Source organism: Galeopterus variegatus, unplaced genomic scaffold (assembly GCF_000696425.1).
Source record: "Galeopterus variegatus unplaced genomic scaffold, G_variegatus-3.0.2 Scaffold3941, whole genome shotgun sequence".
In the NCBI taxonomy this organism is placed as follows: Eukaryota; Metazoa; Chordata; class Mammalia; order Dermoptera; family Cynocephalidae; genus Galeopterus; species Galeopterus variegatus.
In genome coordinates this window covers 178,776-206,499 of record NW_007730052.1, presented here as the reverse complement: position 1 = coordinate 206,499, position 27,724 = coordinate 178,776, and the positions used below count along the sequence as shown (strand labels likewise).

The following is a 27,724-nucleotide window of genomic DNA, read 5'->3' as shown; positions in this document are numbered from 1 at the left end:
TCTCCCAAAGACCCCACCTCTTAATACCATCACATGGGGGTTAGGATTTTAACATATTCATTTTGGAGGGACACAGACATTCAGCCCATAACAACAGTGAAACAGCTTCCACAGTCATCCCAATTTTAGATATTTCCTCAAGACTAGAGCAGACTTTGTCTTGATGCTGTGTTTGCTTTTATCTTCTTCCTGGTTTTTGTGCAGATATTCCTGGACATATTCAAAGGGAGAGGGCCTAAGAGAGAGGTGTTGGAGATACAGGCCTATCAGGTCTGACTGAATCTCTTTAGTCAGTCATTTTTCAGGACTAGGGACACATTTCCAGTTGGATGTGTAGGAAACAATATGAGCTATGAAAATAAAGGGTATTGAATGCTATCATCAGTTTTCCCCCGAGGCCCAGTCAAGAAGGTCTCTGCTCTCAACATAGAGATTTAAAGTGTCCTTCTCTGGCTGGGACCCTACCCATGAGACCAGGAGTCATAGGTGCCAAGGGGATATGCCAACCTGTTCTGGACTATGCCACGCTCCCCTTTTGCTTTTCCACTGTGCTCTGGCCACTACTCAGGAGAGCTGCAGGTACAGCAGTTCTTCTGAGAAGAACTAGATTTCCAGTATATCAGGAAGGAGAGGGGATCATGCAGAGGAAAGGAAGACGATATAGGGGATTTTGCTGACAAACGACCATGACTTCTTTAACAAAACTGGATGTGCATGTGGAGAAGGAGGCTAAGTCAGGATTGGTAGAGCTGCATGTGAGAGTCAACATCGGGTAATGGAAGGTGATCTGGGAAGTCTTAGGCTTCCTGTGGTGGCCGAATATGAATTTTCATTACTGAAAACTTTATTGTTATTTTTTAATAACAGCATTAAAAAAGACCAGGGAAAACCCAGGAAATTGGCAAGAAAACTGAGTTATGAAGCTGAATATATTAATTTCCTGAAGAATCTGAAGGAGATTCTAGAAATCTCTGAGGACCGCACATATGCTGATGTCAATGCACTACACACGGAGATCATGAAGAATGGCTCGGTACGTCAGAAACTTAAAATACTTTCTCAGTCATGACGTTTTTTGTTACAGTGATTATTTAATATCTTTGGACACTGTGTAAAATCCCTATTAGAAATTACTCATTTGTGTAATATCTTTGAAATATTATTTCCGTGTATTATTTTGTTTGCTTTATGGTGATTACCCAAATTTGATATGCTAAAGTTCTATAGGTGATTTTTTTCTTGCTCAGTAGTTTGCCTCATGTTTTATTTCACTCTACTGTCCTGGGTTACTATATGGCCTGATTCTAGAATCCAGTCTCACATGCTATATTTTAATGCTGGTCACATTTGGGTATGTGTGGTACAATATATTTTAGATCATATCTACTGAAAAATCTCAATTTCAAAGGTCTTTGGTATAACATCCAAGACATTCCATTAAACAGATATAGAATTATCCAAAGATGATATGGCATTTAAACAATTTTTTATCATTCAAGTAATTCATGTTTATTGCAGAAATATTTGAAAATGCAAAATAACAAAAATAAAAGCAATGTCACAGCTCAGAGAGATATTCATTGCCATTCCAGATTTATTTTTTTCTCGAACATACCCCCACCCATATAGACATTCCATATATTTAATTATTTTAATAAAATGGGGCCATATTATACAAATTAGTCTGTAAGCTACTTTCCTCACTTACCTATTTATTTCTTGTTAATAACAAAAGTGAAACATTATTATCTTAGTGGATTCCTGGTGTGTATTTATGTGGATAAGTATAAATTTATGTAATCAGTCATCTCTCCCCTGGCTACATAGGTTATTTTCATTGCTTTTTCTTGTTACTATAAGCAGTGTTTACCTTTAACATCTTTGCTAACTGCTAGATTTTCTCCTTAGGGTAAATTCTTAGGAGTGAAATTGTGAGGGTATGAACATTTTTAAAGCTTTGGATATGAGTTGTGATTGACTCACAGTGGGGAGTAAGAATTCTCTGATCATCTAAGGTAGGAAACCTGCTTTGCCTTCTTGGAGAAGTCTCTCTGTCCAAGAGAGAATGACTCCTAAAGTTCCAGTTGAGAACTAGTCTCCCGTCTCAGGCAGCAGCAGATTGTACACTCACCTGTTGTGGACATTTGATCTATTGCTTTAACAGAACCTTTCCCCCTTCTGCTTATGACTGTCTTTTTGAGATAGTCTGTTCAAAAAGATGGGAAGATTGCTTCTGGAGTCATCCAATACTTTTCTTTCTTATATAGGTTCAGGGTCAAAGAGCAGCCTCACTGTGTGCAAGGTATAAATGACTTGTTCATGAAAATATCCTTTGATTCTGATTAAACTTAAAATTAAATAAAATATACGATCAGTTGTTCTACACTTCTTTCTTGTTTTAGACTTTGAACAAGGTGTTTCAACGAGTACAATCAACAAGAAAAGGTGAAGAACTGAAGGCGTTAGCCCAGAGGGGAATTGGATATTATCACGACTCCATGTATTTTAAAGAAAAAGAGTTAGTTGAGATACTCTTCATGAAAGGGTTTATCAGGGTAGGTAATTTTTTTTTTTTTTTGCATTATGCATAGAAGAGGCTGAATATCAGTGAAAAGTGAAAAATTATTGCATTTTCTCATCTAATATGAGCATCTTTTTCTAACAAACTCGACTGCTGCTCCATCTATTCTATTTATTAGAGGATTTTAAAAATTATTTCTACTTTGAAAAACAACATATATAATAAAATATCGTATCTATGGTAATTTAGGTATAACCTTCTATGTTTCATCCCTTAGTGCCTAGAACATCTCCCTTTCAGTTTTACTCAATATTTTTTTTTTTTTTTTTTTTGTCTTTTTCGTGAACGGTAAGGGAATCTCAACCCTTGGCTTGGTGTCGCCCACACCACGCTCAGCCAGTGAGCGCACCAGCCAGTCCTGTATAGGATCCGAACCCACGGCGGGAGCGTCGCTGCGCTCCCAGTGCCACACTCTCCCGACTGCGCCATGGGTGGGCCCTTTACTCAATATTCTTAAGGCTATTTAAGATATGCTTTTGGGGCCGAGCCCGTGGCGCACTTGGGAGAGTGTGGCACTGGGAGCGCAGCGACGCTCCCGCCACGGGTTCGGATCCTATATAGGGATGACCGGTGCGCTCACAGCCCTCACTGGCTGAGCGTGGTGCGGCCGGTCTCAAAAAGGACAAAAAAAAAAAAAAAGAGTGTGGCACTGGGATCACCGAGGCCGCGGGTTCGGATCCTATGTAGGGATGGCTGGTGTGCTCACTGGCTGCATGTGGTGTGGACCACACCGTGCCGAGGGTTGAGATCCCCTTACCAGTCAAAAAAAAAAAAAAAAAAGATATGCTTTTGGTCAGACTTTTCTGATGTCATACTTTAGCTAAGAGAAAGACATACATTTTCCAGGAGTCGGAAAAACTTGTCCTAGATTAACATGTTCTAGGCAGAGTTTATAGATGTGGCATCTCTAAATGAACTTGGAAAAGGATAAGGAAATCTTAGCTGGTTCATAGTCAAACACTTGTTAGCTTTTTGTTAATATGTCTTGGAAGCATGCAACATTCTATTTCTAGGTGGTGATAGTCTCCATAAATGCACCAAGAATATTTCTATGATTACCTAGTCAATTTTCTTTTTCAGCGATTTGAAAAAATAGCCACCAGATTTATTGCTTGCATACACATGTGTGTGTCCGTGTGTGAAGAGTTGTGTACAAACGCAGTTATTCTGCTATTCAGGGTATTTATCTTTATAATCTTAAGAAAAGAATAGTGAGGAGTATTGGATATCATTAATGAAAGTTATTTCTTGCTATTTATCAAAACAAAATATCATGAACAACTCTGTTCAATATTCATATATGTATATATGTGTATAATTTATCATTTTAAAGGTCAAGAACAAGAGAAAACAGTTGTAAGGATTATTAATTGAAGACAAAGGTCACATATTTTGTTCATCACACCCCGTAATATAGACCTTGTTACATAGTAGTTGCTCAAGAAAAGTTAATGAGTGAGTAATTGAGTGAATGAATGAATAACCAGACTATTATAATAGGTTTATTCTGGAAATGGTGGTATCTTTGCTACACAGAACACATCTTTAAAATGGTACTTATTATAGTTAAATTCTAAATTTTAGTGAATTGAGTCTTTCTTTTTTATTGGTGAACTTTTTAAGATGAACAAGTAATGGGTTGAATTTAGATGGGCTTATAAATATCAATTAGAAAGTCTTTTTGCTTATTCTTTATCATTAAATAATTAAAATAATTAAGGCACAAGTTAATATCAACGTATTTGAGAGGAAGAGAGGGCAATTATATACATTCAGCACTAAATAGGTGAGTGGGTGCATAGCTGATGATATGAAAAGTAAATAAACGAAGAAGTGTAACTTTATTATGCTTCAGTTAATTAGATCAGTTATCTATATTGATAAAACCTCTATAAGCACGAGGGTAGGGGAAGGTGGTTGTCCAGAGTGTGTGAGGAATAGTGTTATTGTCCCATCTTAAGGAAATTCGTGAGCTAGTTGTACATTCATGCATTAATTGATTGAACACATGTTTATTGTGCATCTACCATGTGCTCAGTCCTCTCCCGGCTGCTGGGGATGCAGCAGTGACTAAGGCAGATCAATGCCCCGTCCTTATGATACTTAAGGTTCAGGAGGGAAAGTAAACATGGTTCTTTTAAGAATTGTTTTCCAAGAAGCGCTTTTTTTTTTTTCCTTTTTGTCTTTTTTTCGTGTCTGGCAACGGATCACAGCCCTCAGTGTCGCGCCCGTACCGGACCGGGACCGGCAACGGGATTGCAACCCTCGGTGCTGCGCCCGCACCTTGCTCAGCCAGTGAGCGGGAACCGGTCTGTATGTGGGATCCGAACCCTCGGCGGGAGCGCCACCGCACTCCCAAGTGGCACACTGTAGCAGTGCGCCACCGGGCTGGCCCCCCAAGAAGCGCTTTTTGACATATATGTAGAGATCATAAAGAATCTGTAAAGGAAGGTTTTTGGAAAGCCATTGTAGGTGAATCAGACAGCAACAGTTAAGGCACTGAAGTACTTTATACAGTGTGCTTTGTGTAGTCAGGAAGTAGCAAGAACAGTGTGGTTAGTGAGTCAGCTTTAATAACGTGGTTTATTGAAATTCAAAGAGTTTTTTGGTAACTGGAGCAGAAAATATATCTTGTGTCCTTATACGTATGCTATATTTTGAATTAACTCTTTTTCCTTTTTTGCTAGGTTGTGACAGCCACTGGAACACTTGCCTTAGGAATCCACATGCCGTGTAAATCTGTTGTTTTTGCTCAAGACTCAGTCTATCTAGATGCTTTAAATTACAGACAGGTAACTGCGACTCCAGATGCTGAAAGATGAGAAGTGAGATAATGTACTGTGTGGCACTTTCATGTGCTAACAGGCTGCAGTTTATTCTTCCTTTTATTTCCTATGTGACATAACATTATTGTCCAGTTACCTCCTATCTTGTCACTTCCTGCCATGTGATTTATCTGCTTCAGTATTTTCACATAGTCAGTGTTAAAAGATTTAGTTTAGTGTAGTTTTTAATATTTTTCTTGAGAAATATAGAGCTGTTTTTATTCTAGATTATTCATGATACACCTTTATTTTATTTTTCTGGGAATGTGTAAAATGTTCTGAAATTTCTTGCATCATTTGTTGCCTTTAATTTGCCTTTCTCTACATATGGTACTTAGTATCAACAATTCCTGGAGGAATTCCTGGGGATTATGTCATTTAAATCAGGTAGGATTTGACTTTCTTACTGCAAGGTTAGCACTGAGTACTTTGGGATCATTTACCATCTATTTTCTGAATTCCAAAATTTCATTACTGTTCACTTTCCTGTGTGGATTTATGCTTAAAAAATAAATTTTTATGGTCATTGTAGTGAAATTTCTGGAGGGAAAGATGTTACTTGGATATCTCTAAGTTAACTTTTAAAAAATCAAGAATATGTTCTGTATCATAGGGCAAGGGATGAAAGAGAGATAAGTAAAAGAAGGACAAGGTTGAGAGTGAGAGAAAGCAAAATAAAAGAGAAAGGCTATGCGACAGAGACATAGAGACAGATAATGAAAAAGATGTTATATTTGAGCATCTTCTCATTTCCCTTATGACACAGAAATGTGATATCATATATTGCAAGTAAAAAACCACCTCACCTCCACACACTGCCAAAAAAAAAATGACAAATATATTTGCAGTCTCAAAATGTAAATTTTTTTCATTTTGCTTATTCTTCAATTTTTTCTTTTCTCATTTAAATAGAGATCATGTTAACTCTCCCAGATTGGAATGAAAAGATTGTAATTTTACAGAGAAATGGAGTTTATGTCCAATTCATGGCCTTTTAGAATATTGCTGTTTAAATTTTAAAAGCCATGTTGCGCATTTCTCAAGTATAGCTATGGACCGTATTGACTTTTGGCATGTGCTATTTGGGCTGAGAAACAGGAAGTCCAGCCCCTGAGCTGGAATTTTCCAGCCTTGCTCTTTTTGTGCAGTGAGTGAAGTTTGTCTTAAGGGCCTTCCGCTTCCCTTTAGAATTATAGTCCCTTTTTTTCTCTCTTCCTTGCCAAAATCTCTTGCTTGGAAGAAATTCAAGATTGTTCGTTTACTATGGACCTTAATGTGAACGGAATTACATTATTATTCTACCCTGGTGATTTGGCATTATCTCCAAGGAGAGAATAAAATATCTTCTCTTTCTGAGTGTATTTTGTTTGCTTCTGGAGGGTCAGGTGGCAGACCTTTCTGGGAACTTAAACCTTGAACTTACACCCCGGAACAACTACCTAGTCTTCCCATGTGCGAGGTTGTCTCTGTTTAGATGTATGCAGTTAAATCAGAAAACTTTGACCACATTTCCAAATTTTTTACAAGTTATCTATAAGGATGTGTTATACAATGAGAACTAGAAAATGTTAGTTCTACTGCTTGCATTTGAGACCACTTAACATTAACCATACAAAAATATTTCAAACAGTTCTGTTTCATCATGATCCTATATCTAGTCTTTGGTTAGTTGAGTCAATATTTTGACTTCATGTCAGAATTTTGACACATCTCCCAAGTAAAAGTAAACATTCACTTTGTTTTATATTTAAAGTAAAGTTTAAAAAAATGAAAATCCACCTGTGAACTTATGTTTCTCACTCAACAACTGAGTTATTATTTAGAATATGTATGCCAATAGATACATCAAATCATGCACACAGACCACAGGGAATATCTGAGATCCAGTCTCCAAAGCTGGTTCACTAGGATCTTACTCCAGTTTACTTTGTCCAGTTCTATTGCAATCTTGTTTTTTCTCTAGATCTGTTCAACATCTGATGTAAAACTGTACCTCTTCCTTCCTTTTGGGCTCAGTGTTTTTGCACTTTCTTTTGTAGAGGAATCTAGTCTCTTGAGAATTAGGTAACACAAACCACTGAACTATGTATTATATAATAGCACCATAAAGCAAATAACATGTTTCATTGTATTAATTTTAAAAATTTTATGGGTTTTCTGCTAATACTACATTTTCTCCTTTTAGTCTTTCTATTTTCTGTCTTAAAAAAATCATTTATTCATGCATTCAGATGGCATTCATTATTATGAGCCTAATATGCTCCATGGTCTGCTGCTACATGTCTTCCTCATGTCACTCAACTGCCCACAGGACTTTATTGCCTGTAGAATAAAGGGAATGCTTGTTAGCTTTGCTTTCCCTTCAAGAAATTGCTTTTCCTCAATATTCAAGGAGAGAGGATAATATAAGACTGTGAACAGCAGGAGTCTGTGAACATTAGGATCACTGAGAGCCACTGAGAAAGCTGCCTACCACGGTCTGCCCACAGTCTGGGCTCCCATGAGTGACAAAACATTCACTAGCTACCAGGGTCTCCAAAAGTCTCATTCTGATCATAAGCCTGGGGCTGCTTTAGTTATCAGAATGCCCTATTGTTATCACGGTCTGTGGATGTCCTCTCCTGGGCTTTCTCATCACCATGTCAGTGTTGCCTCGGTTCTGCCTACTTTCAGCCCAACCTGTGGCCCTGCCCCTCTCCAGCTATGAGTGCTGTGCCATCGTGCTGGTGGCCTGGCTTAAGTCTTGCCTCAGGTACCCCTGCCCTGGATCCTCAGGGCACATTTGAAGGGTTGTGTGTAATGCTTATGACAGTGGGGTCTAGCCCTAAATTCCCTAGGCTTAAATTCTTGTTTTACAATGTTCTAGCTGTGCAAACTCAGGTAAATTAGCTAACCTCTCAGGGTGTCAGTTTCTTCATCTGGGAAATGGTGACAATAATTGTATTCCATAAAGTTGTTATGAGGACTAATTGAAAATTGTAGACCACTCAGAACTGTGCCTGGTACACAATAAGTGCCCAGTAAATGCCAGCTCTCATTAGAAGGGCCCTTTGCATTTTGACCACCATGTGTTTATCACCTGTTCTTTCCCAGCGTGAGCCCTCAGGCACAAATTGTTTTAGTAATTGACCACTGGTTTCTGCTATGCCTTGTTTATCTGAAGCTTTGTTGTGTGCCTTCCTCTTGGAGAATCTTCCTTCTCTTGCCTGATTGAAATCCTAGCCCCTCTTCAAGGTTATAAATGAACAGTCCTTATTTGTTTTCTTTGGAGTCTTCCTTGATTCCCCACCTTTAGGGAAATATGATTGCCCTTGTTCTTTCACTGTTCCTGCTATTTATTCTTGTAAATTCCATGAGGGGATTTGTACCTCTAATAGGAATTTTCAAGAGATGACACTGAGATGCTCAAGGTGTTTGTGGAACTGGTCATTTCTTCTCTATAATGTTCACACCTTGGCATCCATCTACAGCAGGCTGTCATTTTCAGCTGTGGTTATAATGGAAACTGTTATAATAAAAAGTGTGTGGGTGTAGGGTTAGGTGATTATTGCTCACCAGATGTGTGACCTTGGGTGAGATATCTAAACTGCTGGATCCTCATTTACTACCTGCACAGTGGTGGTGGTAATCACTACCCTATTGGATTTGGAAGGATTAAATGAAGTAGGGAAGAGACACATTGAAGGTGCTCAATAATCATTCCCTCACTCATTCACCACGCACACACCTTTTTACTCCAGAGTTATCATTAATGTTTCCCTCTCCTTTGCTTCTGATAGTCATTCTATTAGAAAGACCACCCCATTATTCTCCTGTAGTGGCCTGGCAGATTTCTGTCTCATAATTTCTGTAGCCAGCATCTTCCATCCTTCATTCTTTTCTAGGGTCTATTATAACAGTCTCCCTGGTTACCCTTTCCCCATACTCTATTCAGCGCTCCAGATGACTGATAGCGTAGTTTTTCTTCATGATTTTCCTGCTCACGAGTATTTGGTGACTAATTCTACCCTAGGATCAAATGTAAAAGTGTCGGCAGTTGTCAAGCCATTTATCAACAAGTTCCTTTTCTCTGTGTGTCTAAAGTGTCTATATTGTTATGCTCATGAACATTTGTCCTAATCAATCTAGTCTTCTTACTATTACCAGCAATTTTACTATTCTCTGTCTTCTTGCCTCTTGCTGCCACGCTGCATGAATTGTCCCCCATGGGATCTTCAAGAATCTCATTTTTTAGGATTTCAGGCTAATGTCATCCTTAGGAACACAAATTTGGTCGTAAAGTGTCAGGATTTGAATCTGCTACTTCTCAGTTGTTGGATTGAGGATAAGTTACTTAGGTTCTCTGTGCTCATGTTCCTCATCTTTAAGTGTGGAAACAACACTATCTACTTCACGGGGTTGTCATGAGGACTGCCTAAAATTAATTTAAATAAAGGGCCTAGTACATACTAAGCATTTAATAAATGACTGTTCTTTCTTCTTAGTTGATTCTTGACATACTTCTTCCAAGAAGCCTTTCATGATCTTGTCTTACTCAGTGAATTTACTTGATCTATGTCTCAAGGAGCCCAGGAACACTGTTTTTATTTTATTATCTTTATCTGTAGTTTCTAATTGTATTCATTTATCTCTGTGCTGAGAGATAGAGAAAGAGGGATGGACTGTAAGTTCTTTGAGAGCAAAGTGCAGTTGTAATTTCATTTTACATGTTATTTTACACTGCCGAGTTCAGTTGTCTGAATCATGTGGGTACCTGTTAATGATACATGCCTCGTTTTCCATTTTGCCCCACCCATGCTGAATTTTATAAATACCACAACAACATAGATTAGTTTCAGGACTTCATGCACAATTTACTTTAGCCAATTCAGGATAATAAACATAAAGTCATAGATCTTTTACCTTCATAGTAAATTATTTAAGGAAGTTTTACATTATGATTCTATTTGGTTTCCAGATGTCTGGTCGTGCTGGAAGACGAGGTCAAGACCTGCTGGGAAATGTATATTTCTTTGATATTCCATTGCCCAAAATTAAAAGACTCATCACATCCAATGTTCCTGAGTTGAGAGGACAGTTCCCTCTCAGCATAACCCTGGTCCTGCGACTTATGCTGCTGGCATCCAAGGGAGGTGACCCAGAGGATGCCACAGCCAAGGTACAGTGCTGGACACTGTCTGACGTTCAGCCTTCATCATTGGCCTGGCTGTGGTTGGGTCTGCTGTTCTTTTAGAAGTCTGTAGTGGTAACTCTTCAGTTTCATCAGTCTTTTAATGCTTTGTATTTTCATAATTATTATATGTTTATTGGGGGCAGGAAAAAAAATAATTATTTTTATTTTGTTTTACCACCAGAGGTCGCATTCAGGGCACTAAGAATTACCCAGGCTTATTTGAGTGTGTGAGAAACAATGCAGCACAGTGGTCAAGTATTGGCTATAGACTCCTAAATGTCTGGAATAGGACCCTGGGTCAGCCATTTACTGACTGTTTATGCTTGATTTGTAGTAAACATGTAAATATTAGCCATCATCATTATTAGTCTCGGTTCTTGTGTTTTTACTTTATTTTATTTTTTTGCTTTAGTCTTCTTTATAGAAAAGAATGGGAAAAGCAATTTGCTGACTTCATCCTTTCTAAATGTTGTTTTAATAGTTCCTTTATAAAGGAGATCAAGTATAAGTTAGAACTGGTAATAGAGTTTGGTTTGTGACTGTCAAGATATATTTTGTGGTAATATTTGCGTGTACCTTAAATTCTGTTATGTTGTCAGCATTTTCCATTCAATTAATTAGTTCTTTGGATTAATAAGAAATTTCTACACTTAAAAATTATTAGAAGAAGTATAGGATTAATAAGAAATTTCTACACTTAAAAATTATTAGAAGAAGTATAGGATTAATAAGAAATTTCTACACTTAAAAATTATTAGAAGAAGTATAGGATTAATAAGAAATTTCTACACTTAAAAATTATTAGAAGAAGTATAGGATTAATAAGAAATTTCTACACTTAAAAATTATTAGAAGAAGTATAGGATTAATAAGAAATTTCTACACTTAAAAATTATTAGAAGAAGTATAGGATTAATAAGAAATTTCTACACTTAAAAATTATTAGAAGAAGTATAGGATTAATAAGAAATTTCTACACTTAAAAATTATTAGAAGAAGTATAGGATTAATAAGAAATTTCTACACTTAAAAATTATTAGGGCCGGCCCGCAACACCGAGGGTTGCAATCCCGTTGCCGGTCCCCGGTCCGGTACGGGGGCAACACTGAGGGTTGCGATCCATTGCCAGACACGGAAAAAGACAAAAGACGAAAAAAAAAAAAAATTATTAGAAGAAGTATAGTTTAAGTGAAAGATGGATTTTACTCTGAAAACATATTGCTCTTCTAAATCATAGACAAGAATGACATCAGTATTGATCCATTAAAAATAAAAATTATATATTTTTCATATAATATAGCTCAAGTTTATTAAAGAGTATTTAGAAAACATAGAAAAGTTGAAAGAAGGAAAACAATCACCCGTGTGTAGTTCCACTACTCAAAGGAAACTGCATCATTATTTTGGTACATTTCTTCCAGTCTTTTCTGCAAAACATGGGTGGAAGTTTACTTTTTAAATAACGGATGCAGTTATATTAAATTGACTATATAGAATTTGGTACTAAACTTTGCCTGAGGTTTTCAAATGAGAGGAGGGTTACTGGAAACAAAATTACAGCTAGATAGGAAAAATAATTTCTATTGGTGTACAGTAGTTCTAGGCATCTATAATTAACAATAATTTATTGTATGCTGTCAAATGGCTGAGAGGAGCTTAAATGTTCTCATCACAAAGAAATGATACATTTTTACAATGACAAATTTGCTTACTACTCTGATTTGACCACTACACATTGTATACATGTACTGAAATATAACCCTGTACCCATAAATATATATAATCAATACATTTCAATTAAATAAAAGAAGAACAATTTGGGGACATAATCCCATGTCAGATATACAACTCATATTGAAATTAAAATTGAATACAACGTCTTTGTAAGATTGCCAAGTCTTTCCTATTCTTGTATATTCATTATTGTGGTCAGTTAAATCAGATTCTACTTGCTAGATGAGGAGTCTGCTCAGAACCCCTGTAATGAATAGAGTGTTGTGCTCGTTGGTGGTCCCAAAGTAGATTAACACATAGTTTTATGGAGAAGTGGCTCAATTCTTAGATTCTTAATTTTGATAAATATCTCAGTAAGGGAATAGTACACCTTCAAGTTTCTTTTTTTTAATAATAAGGGTTATGAGGGTGGAATATTTTCTTTGTCCCTGCTTATTTGAGAGCATTTGTATTTTTTTGGAATCCAGCCATTAGTCTTCAAAGTTGATGATGCTTCCATGTCTTTTGGCATTTACTGTTGTAGAGACGCAATCTATGGTTCCACTGATTACTGTTTCCTTGTAGGTCACCTGACTTTTTCTGCACATATGTATATATCTTTTTCTTTATTCTTATGTTTCAATTTTTTAAAGTGAGGAATTTCTAGTAATAGTTTTTTAATTGATAGTGCTTATTATAGGCTGAATCTTCTCAATTTGTCACAGTTTTTTTGAACTAAGAAGTGTATTTATTAAATTATGTTTTTAATTTGGCTTCTATTTTAGTTATTTTGGTTTCCTCATTAGGAAAAAGCTTTAATTCTTAGGTAGAATCTCCATTGGTAAGTGTCTGTCCTTTGCTTCATTGGGGAATAGCTTCCAAAGTTCATCTTTCACATTATGGATGCTGTTTTCTAAATGTTGGTTCTTCTTCTTAGTGACACAAATGAGGGTTTCGGTTCTTCCACTGGACTTTTACAGATAAACACAGATAGATATAGATGTTAAAGAAGAAGAACCAAGGTTGTTACTTCTTGTATAATCCTTTTCATCTATATCTATAGTTATCTATCTGTCTATCACCTTCCTATCTATCTTCAATTTATTTTCTCCTTATGTATTTCTGCCTTTTTTCATAGGAGACACACCTTTTGGAATCCCACTGCAAACAATAAAATGTATTTTAAGAATTCGTCTTGCTTTCTGTAGGAAATCATTCTCATAGGCTGGCTCTCCTAAACCCTTTCTGTGATCTAGAGTATCTCACACGATTGGACCCACCACTCCATCTTTGACATGATCTCCTATTCTTTTTCTTGTCACTGACTAAACTTCTGTTACACTGTATGGTTTTTTGTTCCTTAATGTGCCAGATATCTCCGGTCTTTGGTCCTTTGTTCTTTCTTTATCTTCCTTCTACCTAGAAATTGTTAGAATAGAGCCTGGTACATGGAAAGAACTCAATGAAAGTTGTTGAGCTAATGAATAAGTTCTTAAGATGAAGCTCACCTTTCCTTGTAAAAAATTCAGGTATAAACCCCATGTTGATTTTTTTTATTTGAACCCATTTTCTATCTTTGAATTAAGTCACATTTATGTAAATCTCGTAGTCTGTCAAGTGAATAATGCAGGCTATTTCTTCTGGATTCATGCTCTGTCCATTTGAGGATTGTTCAAATATCTTTTATTATCTATGTCTAGATAGGTAACTGACAGGCCCTGCCTCTAGCTCAATTCTCAGTGTTTAATGGGTTTTCCTGTAGTGTAGTTTTGTCCTCTTGAGAGGGATTATCTTCTGTCTCCACTGCCTGGCTTGCTGTGTTCTTGATGGTACAGGTGTCATTCATCACTTCAATATCCTGAATGTATTGCTGATAAGATTATTACTGGTTTAGCAACACTATAATTATGGGGTCTATACCTCTAAGAATAAAATCTGCCTTCATGACTTCTTCATTCCACATCCTACCTGTTGTTTCTGACAGTTGCAGCCTCTGACTGAGTATAGAGAGGGATTGAAAGGGCATTTTGACTACTCCAGAAAATGGGATGGTTGTCCGGTTTAATAGCTGGTACAGACTTATTCTCCATCCCTCCCTCCCTTCCACTCTCCCTCCTTTTCTCCCTGCCTTCCTTCTTCCTTTCTTGTCTATTGGCCTTATAGAAAGAGGAAATTCCTTCATTATTCTAAAATATACCAACATAAGGATTGTGAGCCATATGTTTTGATGACACTGGAAGTTTTTGGTCATTTTCTGAGACTGCATGGATATTTTATTCAAAAATTCGGTGACTGGATAGATGTTATTTTCACTGGAAACCAAACAATATTTCTAGTCTGTTGATTGCAATCTACCTAGTTCGATTAGTTTTGATTGGATAACCCAGGAATCAGAACAATATAATTAGCTGGATTAGAATGGCCTATGAGAGTTGAACTTGTGAATTGGATTGGCTTTCATATTTTATTCTTTCTGGCCAGTACTGACCACCACTATTCCAGAGACTTACCAAACTGTTTACTAATCTGTGTTATTTCCAATAATTCTGCTTTGTGTGATCTATTTTATTCAAGGAAGCATGTATCATACAAAAATACAGTCAAAGAAATAATATGAAATCAAAAGAAATTTACTTTCACATAAGATTTATCCTGTGAATGTTACGTATTATCTGTATAGTATGTATGTGTGCTAGTTATCACATAATGATATTTACAAATACTGCTTAAAACTGGATACATTAAAGTACTCTTCTTTATAGGTGCTGTCAGTGCTGAAGCATTCATTGCTGACTTTTAAACGACAAAGAGCCTTGGATATTTTGAAACTTTACTTCTTGTTTTCTTTGCAGTTCCTGGTCAAAGAGGTATGATTATGCTTTGACTTTTTGTTCTATGTAATTAATAATGTACATTTCTTACCATGCCAAGCCAACTGAAGTGTTTACAAGCTGCATTTAGTGATTATTGTTACTCCTCATTTATTATCAAACAAGATCAAGCAATATTTGTCAATCACTGACACCAATATTAAATGGTGTTTCAATGCATGACAAGTTAACCTAATTTTTTTTTTTTTCATTTTTTTAAGGGCTATTTAGATCAAGAAGGTAAACCTATGAAATTTGCAGAACTTGTGTCACATTTGCATGGTCATGAACCTTCAAATTTTGTTTTTGTCAGTTTTCTTATGAAAGGTCTTTTCCATAATCTCTGTCAGCCAACCTCAAAAGGTAAGCCTGAAGTTTTATACATGTAGTCCAAAAATAACAAAATATTTATATAATAGCCAAAACCTCAGAAATCTCCTCCTCCTCCTCCTCCTTCTTTTTACATATATATGTAATAAATAAATACTAATTAAATGTTCGGATTTGCAGATGCCAAAACAGTAGATACTGAAAGTCAGCTTATTTTTATTTCATCTCACTAACAAATACCATGTGAGGGATTTTTATGTATCATTTAACTAATTAGGAATATTTGCAGAAGAGGAAACTGAGACACATAGGGGGTAATAACTTTCCCATAGTCACACGGTTTTAATAAGTATCAGAGGCCAGTTAATTAAACTGAGCCACCTCTTAATGACTATAGTATCAATGCTCATATGTTATGAGGAATGGAGAGTAAGTCAAAATGACCAGAATTTAGAACTAGCATTGGGAAGTGTCAGTAGTTAAGTATGGGCGCTTAGTTTTTGGTGAGATTTTGAAACACCCTATCTAGATGGTAGGCCAAAAAACCTACTTTTTGGTTTTTTTTAAATTAGTCATTGAGAAGCCAGTGGAGATTTTGAGTAAGGGAGAGACATGATCATAGTAATGCTTTGGGAAGATTGACCATTCTCAAAGATGGCCTGAAGGGAGGAGAGTACAGTTAGGAAATCAGTTAATAAGCATTCTTGGGGGTGGAAACTAGGATGGATGTAGCAAGAAGGAAAAGGAAACCACAGAATACAAAACTGCCTGCCTTAACCAAAAAATAAATGTACACATAGTATGGCAGATACATATATTTACTAAAAAATTCTAGCTTGAAAGGAAGTGTAATATAAAAACAAATTTAAGCACAAAATACATGGGATCAACATTTTTCTTATTTACAATAATACTTTTTATTTGAATAGGCTCACAACAATTTTCTCAGGATGTCATGGAAAAGCTCATGTTAGTGTTGGCCAATTTGTTTGGAAGAAACTATTTTCCAGCAAAATTCCGAGATGCTAATTTAAGTTTTTCTCAATCAGAGGTGAGGTGTATTATACTTATAATGATATAATAATGATATTTATTAAATGTATACTACTGGAAAGGATTCAGTACCTTTACTTTTTTTAGGGTTAAATTAGTATGAATTGTTTCATTTGTTTTTATAATGTTAAGTTGATCTTTCTGTAATCAGAGTTCTATTTAATTTTTAATTCAAACATCATCCCCTACTGATCTAACATACAATTCTTATCTAAAGTTTATTGTTTTATTCATGCAAATTGCCTCATTCAGTGGCAACAGAGAAGATGTAGACAAGTAATCATTTAAATGAAACGACAGCCCTGTCGCTGAACCTATAGTTCTCTTGGGATTGTTGACACCTAGTGGTGGGAGTTCAAAGAAAGGACCTAGGTCATGAGCTCAGACATCCTCCTTAGACAATGTTGTGATGGCCACCTAAGAAAGAATCTCCTAACTCAAGGTTATTCAAGAGATTGAAAGCAGGAAAATTAGTTTTCAAATTTATTTGCAACGTTTTCTTTGTTCCTAATTTCTTATGAAAAACAAAGAAACAGCAACAAGACAATAACGAACAAACAAAAACCAAGAAAACCTTCATTAGAACCTGAGAATGTAGAAGAAGCTTGTTTCTATCAAAGAACTCTAATGAGTAGATAGCTAAAAGGAGACTAACGCTAATCTATACTTTCTGACCTCATAATGCCTCTGGATATACTTCCAGACCTATGCATCCAACTTTAGTTGCTCATATATATCTACTTTGCATTCCATTGAAACTATTATTTCTTTTTCTCATATGTACTCACATTTAAAAATATTTCAAGAGGAAACTTTGTATTTACTACTACTGTAAATGGAAGGCCAATGTCTCTCACTTTAAAAATAAGATAAGCATAACAATAGATGCAATTAATCATGTTAATGAAGCTACTCTCTCGTTGCTAAAAAAAACCCCAGAGATTATCAAGTTTTAGAGAAATGATAGAGGCTTACCACCTCCGGATTTTCTGTGGTTATCAGAAAGAATGAAAGGGAATTGGAAAGGGGACAGCTTTAATATTTAATATTATCTAATGCTCCATTTGTGCGTCATGCAAAATCATCTCATGTACCTCTAAATTTAAGTGTGTTACAATTTGGGAATAACTGCTCTGGATCAGTCAATGAGCAGAGATTTATTGAGCAATAACTTTGTGAGAACCCTTTGTAGAAAAATCAGAGCTAGAAAACATAGTTGCAGCCTTCAAAGAGCTTGCTCTCTAGCTGGGACTATATAGCATGCACCCTGGAGAAGGTGGCTCCCAGCATGGGGCTGTACATGATTAGCAGCACATGCTCCCCTAGCACAGTGTCCAGCAGCAGCACACGGTAGGCACATGAAAGGCATAGCAGTAAATATTTGTGGAAAACCAAATGAGGATCACATCACTTTACCCAACTGCAGAATTGCTTTCATTGACTTCTTTTCTGGTCTTTGCCCATCCACAGATAGAGGTAGCCCTGTGAAAATTGTCATACTATCTATTGTAAGGATTTGGTTAGGAACATTCTTTATTGTAACTGCACAGCATGGTTTTTGTAAGAATCCGCCTGAGAAATTCTTATCTGATTTTAGTACTGAAATAACTTTATCTCGTGGACATTGAGATATGTGAAAATGCTGAGGTTTATAACTTGTGGCCCATTTAAGGCTGTCTTTCTAGTTTTTCTTTCCTTTTTACCCCATTTTGATTTATATGATCTTATCATATTATCTTCATCCTTATAAAATACCTTTTTGTTAGAAAAGTGCAGGATATGAAAAAAAATAGTAATTGTAATAGAAGAAAACCAAGAACATTTCTAATGTCATAGGTCATTTCCAGCCCATACTAAAAAAATTTCTAGTCCTAATACTGAAAGAATTTGTGTTCAGGAATAAAATTTGGAAGCTGAGTTAGCTTGCAATACTACCTACTTCTTCACCTACTGTATGTGTAACTTAGAGCAAGTTTACCTCTGTGAGGGTTAGTTCCCTCATCTATAAAATATAGACAAAATTCCAACTTCATAGGGTTGTTCTTAAGATCAGCTGAGCTAACACAAACAGGTTCTTGGCACAGCACAGCATAATGATGGATAAATAATCAGAACTTTATAAAGAATTGATGCTACTATTACTACACTAACTTGTTACTTTCTCTCTAAATATGCCCTTCAAGTCCTTGACACGTACACAAGTTTAAGATCAGCTTAGGGTCTGTTTTTATTTAGATTATATTTTTGACTAGGTAGTGTCAAAGCAAATTTTAAAGATATTTGCAGTTATAAATGTTGGTTGGAATCAAAATGAGATTTTACTTTGATCTCACGAGTGAATAAAATAAGCAATGATTTCAATGAATGAACATTAGACTACAGAACTATGCTGCAATCTTTTCACCAAACAGTTTAATTTTAAAAATAAAAATAAAGAGATCTTTCTGAAAAGTATTTTGCCTATAGGTAATCCTTGGTGAACTCCCGGAGGATTTTAAAGCTGCTTTAAATGAGTATAACTTGAAAGTGACAAAGGACTTTGCCTCCTTCCTGCTGTTTGCTTCTAAGTTGGCGAATGTGAAAAATGAATCTCAACTTCCTTTGTCAAGAATCAGTAAGCAAATTTTAGTTCTATTCTGGAACAATTAAAAGAATAAATAATATTGGCTAGGAAAGCCACTGGATATTGTGTGCTTCAAAGCTGGTAGAAGGACTCATTACAGAGCAGCTGTATTAACCTGAATATTTAACCCCCAGAGAATGAATTAGCTCATCATAGAGTGTGGTAACGCCTTCTGTTTTCCAAGTAGAGAAACTTTATGATTACCAAACACTAATTGGGAAATGGAGGGGAAAAAAACAAGCCATTCATGAACTGTTTTGATTGAAGGTTACCTATATATTCAGGCTGGACAATCAGATCAGATAATGTGTCAGGGGGCGAAAATAAGCACTATTTCTGCCATTTCCCCCCCAGAGATAGTGTCACTTAGTGGTTACAAATGTAAACTCTGGAAGCAGAGTACCAAGGTTCAAATCCTGACTTTGCTACTTGGTAGGCATGTGATCTCATGCTAGTTACCTAATCTTTTTGTGTCTCAATTTTGTTACCTGTAATATGAAAGAAATAATATTACCTACTTTATAGAATTGTTGGAGGATCAGGTGTATTAATGTTTATAGATTCTAAAACAGTGCATGGCACATGGTACACACTCTATAAGTCTATTCTACCTAGTACGGTAGCCACATATTACGTCTCTATTTAAATCTAAATTAATTAAAAGTACAAAAAATTAAAAATTCAATTCTTCAGTTGCACTAGCTACATTTCAAGTGCTAGTGGCTTCCATTTTGGACATACCTTGCTCTTCAGATATGAGATAGAACATTTCTATCATTGCAGAGAGTTCTATTGGATATCATTGTTTGCTTCTATTATTTTTCCTTTTGTAGAAATTATACAGCAGAAAACTTCTAGGGGCAAATAAATGGAAAGAAGGAGCTGGGGTAAGAGTAAAGAGGAGAGCCATAAAGTAGTTTCTTTATCTTCTGTATCCTAATGTATTCTTAATTCAAGTAAAGGACAGGAGGTGAGCTTTTCAGATTCTCAAGACTTACTGGTGTAGGAAGCAGCATGAACAAAAGCAGACAGTAATGGTGAGGCAAGGAGAGCACCACAGAGAAAAGAAAATGGGTGTGTATGAATGTCTCTTCGTCATAAAAAGGAGCCAGGTCCAACTGCATGACCTGATGCCTTTGCAAGTTCAATGAGATGGTACCTAGAACATGGATGGAAAACATGTTTCATCTTTTATGTCAGCTCCAAGTGCACTGGTAGTAGCTGCCTGAACATCATATTCAGGAGGATTCTGAGGTTATGTTTGAGTTCCTAGGAAAAAGTAACAGATAATAAAAAGTAATGTTAATAAGCTAATAGCCAACATTGAACGATTACTCTGTGCCAAGAGGAGTTAATCATTTCATGTGCCATATCTCAGTCAGTCTTCATTAAAATGTCCTTCATAGGCAGACAAATGTCAACCCCTGTGGTATGACCTACAGTAAGTTTACCAAGGTTAACATTTGCATTGATTTTTAAATCCTGATTTGACCCAATACAAAATGGTCAGAATTTACAGGTAAAAAATGCGAAGACTCCCAGCTTGTGTCTCACTTGATGAGCTGCAAGGAAGGAAGAATAGCCATTTCACCATTTGTTTGTCTCTCCGGAAACACAGATGATGATTTGCTTCGACCAGAGATGATCAACCAGGTAAGTGAAGAATGGATTTTGTGGATAAACAGAGAGAGCGAAGGTACATTGTTGTGCAGCCTTGATGGGACATTAAACCTCAAATGCTCATGAATGTCCAGTGATACCCATTCTGTTATCCAAGAGAATGATGCCCTGGAGGCCAGTATGATTTCATTTTCTTTGGAATTGACCTGAGGAAACCTGTTCCTTTATGGAAAATTTCAGACATCACCTCTTTTCTCTCATTTTTGAAGACTCCAGTTTTGCTCTGGGAAGAGCAAAAGGAATTAGCTCACATTTTCCCAAAATTGATTATAGACTTTGTAATGCTCTCTCCACTCCAGAACACATGGATCTTCTAGGACAGTGGTCTCCACAGGGGGGCACAAAGACTAGAACTTCCTAGGAAGTTCTGGACAAAATATTAGGGTGATGGAAGATTTTAGCTTTAATTTGAACTATGAGAAATAAATTCAGCTTTGATGATATTTAATAGTATAAATTGACACTTGTGCCCTGACTACATTGATTCGTAGGTCAGAGACTCACATCTCACATAAATCAATGATCTTCAAATACTTTTGCTTATGTAACATCCAAAAGAACTTTAAAAAATCATAAATCTTCTTGCACAGTTTAGGTTGATATCTAAAATTCTTTTTAACCAAAGTTTAAATAGTTGCTAATGTTGTAATTTCAGGTTATCGTAAATATTGACATTTTAAAAGAACTGTTAAGTCTTTAAAAAAATTATTCAATAGAATATAAATATCAAAGCTATTTGACACCTATAGCAATAAAATAAAAAAGAACACATATGGTCCAACAACTTCTTCAAAGTTACAAATTCCACATTATTTATTTTTCTTCTTGAACTTGTATTTTCATTCCATTCGCCCCATAGTTTGATTTTACACACCCACTAGCAGAGTTTGCTGATTCCTCCTGATTCCATAAGATTAATTTGTCTAATGTGCCCAGAGCCAGGAAGGCTTGGTTTTTGTTTGTTTGCCTCTCTTCTTTTTTTCTTTCTCTCACATCTCCTCCCTCTCCTCAGCTTTCCTTCTCTTTGGAACCCAGAGGTTTGTGCTATTTTGCTGCATTCTCACCTGGGGGTGCAGAGAGACAGTAGCTGCATGACATTCCTTCCAAGGTCATTCTGTGTACCAATTAAGATTATCATGAAAATTCTACCTTAAAATCAGCTTCACTTTATTTTTCCTTAGTGAATCTTGCTAACATCTGGGAGTTGGGTGATTGAAATTGCCCTCGGTGTGCTGTAAGGGTCCCTGTTTCCCTCAGTGGGGCTGCTCCATCCCGAAGCATACTTAGAATGCCACTGCCCAGTGTGCGTGCAGCATCCCGCTCCCTCACCAGGATGGACCTATTTCCCTTGACTCCTATGGAGTCTAAATCTGCCCACCTCCTTCCACTTCATCTTTTGCAGAATGTACTTTAAGAAACTGGGATTTATAAAAAAGAAATCAAACTGCAAATGATTACCCTTTATACATAAATGGTGAATTATTTGGAAATGCCTTTCTTCAGGTCATTCTGCGCACAATCGGTGTCAATGGCACTCAGGCTCCCATGCTGTGGACACAGAAATTAGATAACCGAGGAAGAAGAATGCCACTAAATGCTTATGCACTCAATTTCTACAAACATGGCTGCTTGACAAGATTAGGCCAAACCAGTGGGTAGGTTTATATGTGTGTGTCTATAAAATGCATACATACATATTACATATCTACATTTTATTATTATGTATTTACATTATACGTTTATATACAAATTTATATCACAGTATATCATTTGTTATGTATTTATGCAAACATAAATTTATGTTAAAAATAGGAATTTTAATACAAAATATTTTTAAGAGTTTAAAGTACAAAATCAACCATGCAAACATACTAGATGTCTTTCTAGAAGACTAATCTCTGGTGATTAAAAACTCCAGTATTATTTTGGTGTTACTATCAAAATCTTGGTGCTTGACTATCTTTGGTGAACATAACTCTGAAGACAAAAATATTGGATATACTAAGAGCTCAAAAAGATATTTTTCATATGTTATTATACTACCTGTTCATTAAGAAATAACGTTGAATGATTTCCAGGAGTGTACCAAAGATTATTTTTATAAAGTAAATAAACTCATATTTATTTGTTCTCCACAATTGTGACTTGGAGGAAAAACATCTGGAACTTAGACTGTGAGGAAGTTAACTTAGCAGTTGTCCATTAGAAACTGACCTTTGTTTTAGTTATTTGCCAGAGAAATAACTTTCCAAAGCAGGGCAGAGGGATGAATACTTAGAATTCACATGAGAAGTGAAGAATTTGGTCATGGAAACTGGCAGGTAGAGATGGGGAAGGTCACGCTGTTAAACAGTGATTCAGAAATTCAATATGTGTTTTATATAAATTTTTTAATAATTCTTATTTAAATTAGTTTTTAAATGTTCTGCTATTCCTGAAAAATCCTGAGATATGTCTCAGGTTTTCTTATATCTAGTTCTTAGAAAAGACATTAGGAAGTAATAACCTCTTGTTTTCACTTTAATCTCTAGTCCCCATTGACCCTTCTAAGCTTTAATTTTATATATTTTTTCCTCCCCTTAAGATGGTTAGCTTCTCTGTTTATTAATATTTTGTGGTTTTGACACCTGTGCCTCTGAACTTCATTGTGATTAATAAAACAGGATGATTATCAACTGGGAATATATTGGCAGAAAAATTAAGCTATCATGAACAGATCTACTATTAAAGTTTGAGTTAATTCATTTATGCTTTTGTACTTTTTAATTAAGAATTTTGTTCTCTTTAGGAAGACTAGGGGGAAGCTTTTAAAGCTTTTAAAAGACTTTGCATTCAACATTCAGGATATCAGGTATGTTGTATGCTGAGTGTGATTTTATCAATTATTTAATGATAGGTTAGCAAATGTTGAGCTGTTCTTTTGTGTCAAGTTCATGATACTCGTGAAGGATTCATTGAGACACCATTAAGCCTCTAGCTTCCATGTAACTCAGGTACCCAAAGGCTCGGCAGGTCCTCTCCTCATGACCCTGTAGCACTGATTTTTTGTACTAGGAATAATCTCAAATCATTCGTCATGAAATTTCATTCAGATTGGAGCCTCAAAGCCATGTCCCCAAATTGCATAAATCTCCGGGCCTGACTATACTCAATTCTGCAAATGACAAATGGGACTCCAGAGGGCCACACCCTAAGGACACCACAAGGTCTCTTGTTTATATCCACTTCAAAGTGCTTACTCTTTCTAATACTCAGTGCTTTTCCAAGACTCACCTGACTCTGGCATCTCCTGTTGACTTCCTGGGTCCATCTGCCCCAATGCCCAATAGGGGCCCAAGCAAATACAAACTCTTGCAGGTTACTTCTGTCCCTAGACTCCGTTGGTCATCTAGTTTTTGTCTAGCTCCATCTTCCCTACCTCCAGTCCTTACCCACTTCAAGCGGGGTGTGTGTGTGTGGTTTCTCACTTAAAATAAATTCATACTAGTGAGGACATGTTTGTGATTTTCTTTGGGAAAGCTCTGGCTGCACTAGACAGCAGCCAGGCCTCGGGGAAGGGAGCGACTTCCATGCTAATCTTCTGCTTTAGATCATGCCCCTGCAGTGGTCTGGTTAGTTCTAGCCACCTGCTCAGTGCCTATACTGTGCCTGTAACTTGTCCCAGCCACTCTCTCAGAGAGTAGAAGTCTTAGGATGGCCCTGTTTTGCACACGTCGGGTGTCTCTATTTAGGGGATTCCATGAGTGGCTTGAAGTTACCAAAGCTACAACCTTTTTGAGCAGTTTGAGAAATTCCAGAGACTAAAAGTATTTCAAGAGTTGGGAAAAGTATTCATTTATTCATTTACCAACCATAATACTGTTAAGGTATTATCATGTTATAGGCATTCCTTCATGGAAGAAAATATTTTGTAGACAATGATGTGGTAAGAGCTATGATCGAGTTACATATGAAATACAATGATAACACAAATAACTTTATGATTAATGCTACTAGAATCAGAGAAAATGTAACAGAAGTAGTAATTTTCCAATCAGGTCTTAAAGGATAAGTGAGAATTCATTAAATATATTAAAAACTGGGAGTGGGGGGAGGTGGTAAGAGAGGATTTCAAGCACAGGAATAGTGTGTCCAAAGGTATAGAAATGTTAAAAATACTGATGCATCTGGGGTGGGCCCCAAGCTCATGAGGGTGGAATGTAGAATACAGAAGTTGTGATGGGGATGCGGGTAAATGCTGAATGGTGAGGCTAATGTCTTTAAAAGGTATTTGGCTGTACATGTGAAGGGTCTTACTTGTCATGTTATGGAAACTAGATTTAAAATGGTACGTAGTGGTGATGCAGGGAAAGTTTCTAAGAATGAGCATGACATAAATACAAATTTTTTTTTTTTTTTGTGACCGGTAAGGGGATCGTAACCCTTGGCCTGGTGTCGCCTGCACCTGCACTCAGCCAGTGAGCACACCAGCCATCCCTATATAGAATCCGAACCCGTGGCCTCGGCGCTCCCAGCGCTGCACTCTCCCGAGTGAGCCACGGGGTCGGCCCATAAATACATATTTTAAAGATATTATTCCAGCAGAGATATGTAGATTGACTGAAGAGATAGATGAACTGAAAGCAGGGAGCTAAGGTTGGAGGCTACAGCCATATTCCTGGTGAGAGAAAATGATGGTTTTAATTAAGGCATTGGCAGGAATAAATGGTGGGGATTAGAAAAATATTTAAGAGTGTAATTCATGTAATGTGACAAGAGATACTGGTGATAACTGGGATTTCAAATTTGGTTAACAACGACATCCGCAATACAGGATGATGATGGTTTAGGAACTGACAACTAAAAATAATATGATTTAGTATTTAAAATTATGGCATGTGGTGTCTGTAAGACATGCAGGGAGAAATATCCAGGGGTCAGATAGAATTATGTCTGCAAAACTCTGGAAAAATGTCAGACTTGGAGGTAAAGATGTGATTGTTCCTAGTATTCAGCTACTGGGGATTAATAAAAAATTGAAACTGTGCCCTGGTGTGAATAAGATGGAGTACGACAACAAAAAGAATGATAAACTGTCAAATCGCAATTACTTTCCAGGCTTGAATAACATGTGAGGCAGCGGAGAGACTCGTTTTTTTTCTGTCTCTCCTCTCTTGTTTACCCCAGCTTCTGGTTTCTTAGATATATGGGTAGGGACAAAAGTTTCTGTCACTTAACTGGTGATTGTGGGTTTCAAAAATAATAGTCACAGTACTAGAAAACCCAGAAGATGGCTTTAAGGAGATTAGTGGAGAGAAGAAAAGGAATCGAATAACTGCGGTTAGGATATAGAGACATGGAATTCTGTAGTCTTTTAAATTTACAGAGCACATTTAAAGGTAAGATAAACAGGAAATGCATGAAGGTATATCTCTTTTTCTTAAGATATATGATGTATTTTGTGAAGGTTTTACAGCGTAAATGTATACCTTATTCTGCCTGTTTTCTGTACATATTTCCATCTGGTGGATTTTGAGTAACTTCTGCCAACCTATTGAATGTTATCAAAATGTGGACTTATTATTATTATTTTTTATTGTACAGTGATTCCCTGAGTGAACTATGTGAAGATGAGCATGACAATGTGGTCTTAGCATTTAAACAATTGAGTCAAAGCTTCTATGAAAAACTTCAACAAGTCCAAACTCAAATGCATCCACATCACTTGAGATAACACCATGGAAAATTCTCAAGTTTAATTATGTGGTTTTCATTCCTTTGCTGGAAAGATATATTTGAGCCAATGCAATGGAATGGAAAGAGGATTCATCTTGGAGTAAAACAGAATTGGATTTAAATATTAACTCTGCTGTTTTCTAGCTGCATGACCTTTGATACATAATATATCTGAGCCTTAATTTTCTTTTTGGCAAAATGGGAGTAAAAATGCATACCTCTGATTGTTTTGAGGATTAAATGAGATAATGTATGTAACGTGATTGGGAGAGAGTGGTGACTCAATAAATGATAGTTTTGTTTTTTGTAGTTAAAGTTAATGGATAGTAGGATTTTAGTTGCACATTGTCAAACGTTGGGGGTATGTCCACAGCCTACTGGATTTTCTTAAATTAATGGTCCACAAACCCCCAAAGACCCAAATCAATTCTAAACAATTTAGTTATATAAGAAGATTTCTGAGATTACAAGAAAACCACTGCTATGGACTGAATGTTTGTGTCCCCCCAAATGTATGTGTTGAAATCTTAACCCCCAATGTGATGGTGTTAGGAGGTGGAGTTTTTTGGGAGGTGATTAGGTCATGAGGGCAAAACCCTCATGAGTGGGATTAGTTCCCTTATACTTAGAAACAGGAGAGTTTGCTCCCCTCCCTCTGCTATTTGAGGATACAGTGAGAAGATGGCCATCTGCAAAAAGCCAGGAAGAGTGCCTTCATAAGAAACAAATCTGCTGGCACCTTAATATTGGGCTTCCCAACCTCCAGAACTGTGTGAAATAAATATTTATTGTTTAAGCCACACAGTCTTATGGTATTCTATTTTAGCAGTCCAGACTGACTAAAACAATCTTAGTGTGGTTATAAAGTACTTTCATGGTGAAAATAACATGCTGATTCAACTGTTTTTCCAATAGCATTGATAGATTTTGTCTGAGTCCCCTATACTTTCTTTTTTTTTTTTTTTGTCTTTTGTCTTTTTCCGTGTCTGGCAAAGGATCGCAACCCTCAGTGTTGCCCCCATACCGGACCGGGGACCGGCAATGGGATTGCAACCCTCGGTGTTGCCCCCGTGCCTCGCTCAGCCAGTGAGTGGGAACCGGTCTGTATGTGGGATCTGAACCCTCGGGCGGGAGCACCGCCGCGCTTCCCAAGCGGCACAC

The 27,724-nt window shown here is 36.6% G+C and overlaps 1 protein-coding gene across 1 annotated transcript; it reads left to right on the top strand.

Annotated features, from left to right (window-relative positions):
* The first annotated feature begins 686 nt into the window (after positions 1-686).
* LOC103601929 (probable ATP-dependent RNA helicase DDX60-like) lies at positions 687-27,503 on the top strand. Its single transcript, XM_008586336.1, has 13 exons — positions 687-772; positions 868-1,033; positions 2,403-2,555; positions 5,269-5,373; positions 10,364-10,564; positions 15,055-15,159; positions 15,384-15,525; positions 16,422-16,543; positions 19,012-19,159; positions 20,688-20,821; positions 22,352-22,503; positions 23,637-23,699; positions 26,432-27,503. Exons 1-13 carry the CDS (start codon positions 687-689, stop codon positions 26,559-26,561), a joined length of 1,707 nt encoding a protein of 568 aa, XP_008584558.1. The 3' UTR covers positions 26,562-27,503.
* Positions 27,504-27,724: the final 221 nt, after the last annotated feature.

What these genes read in the sequence shown, in the direction of transcription:
- LOC103601929 (XM_008586336.1), top strand. Translation starts at nt 687, where the DNA reads ATGACTTCTTTAACAAAACTGGATGTGCATGTGGAGAAGGAGGCTAAG. An exon ending in CAGAGGATGCCACAGCCAAG is followed by an intron (nt 10,565 to 15,054) that starts GTACAGTGCTGG and finishes TCTTCTTTATAG; the next exon opens with GTGCTGTCAGTGCTGAAGCA. An exon ending in TAAGTTTTTCTCAATCAGAG is followed by an intron (nt 16,544 to 19,011) that starts GTGAGGTGTATT and finishes TTTTGCCTATAG; the next exon opens with GTAATCCTTGGTGAACTCCC.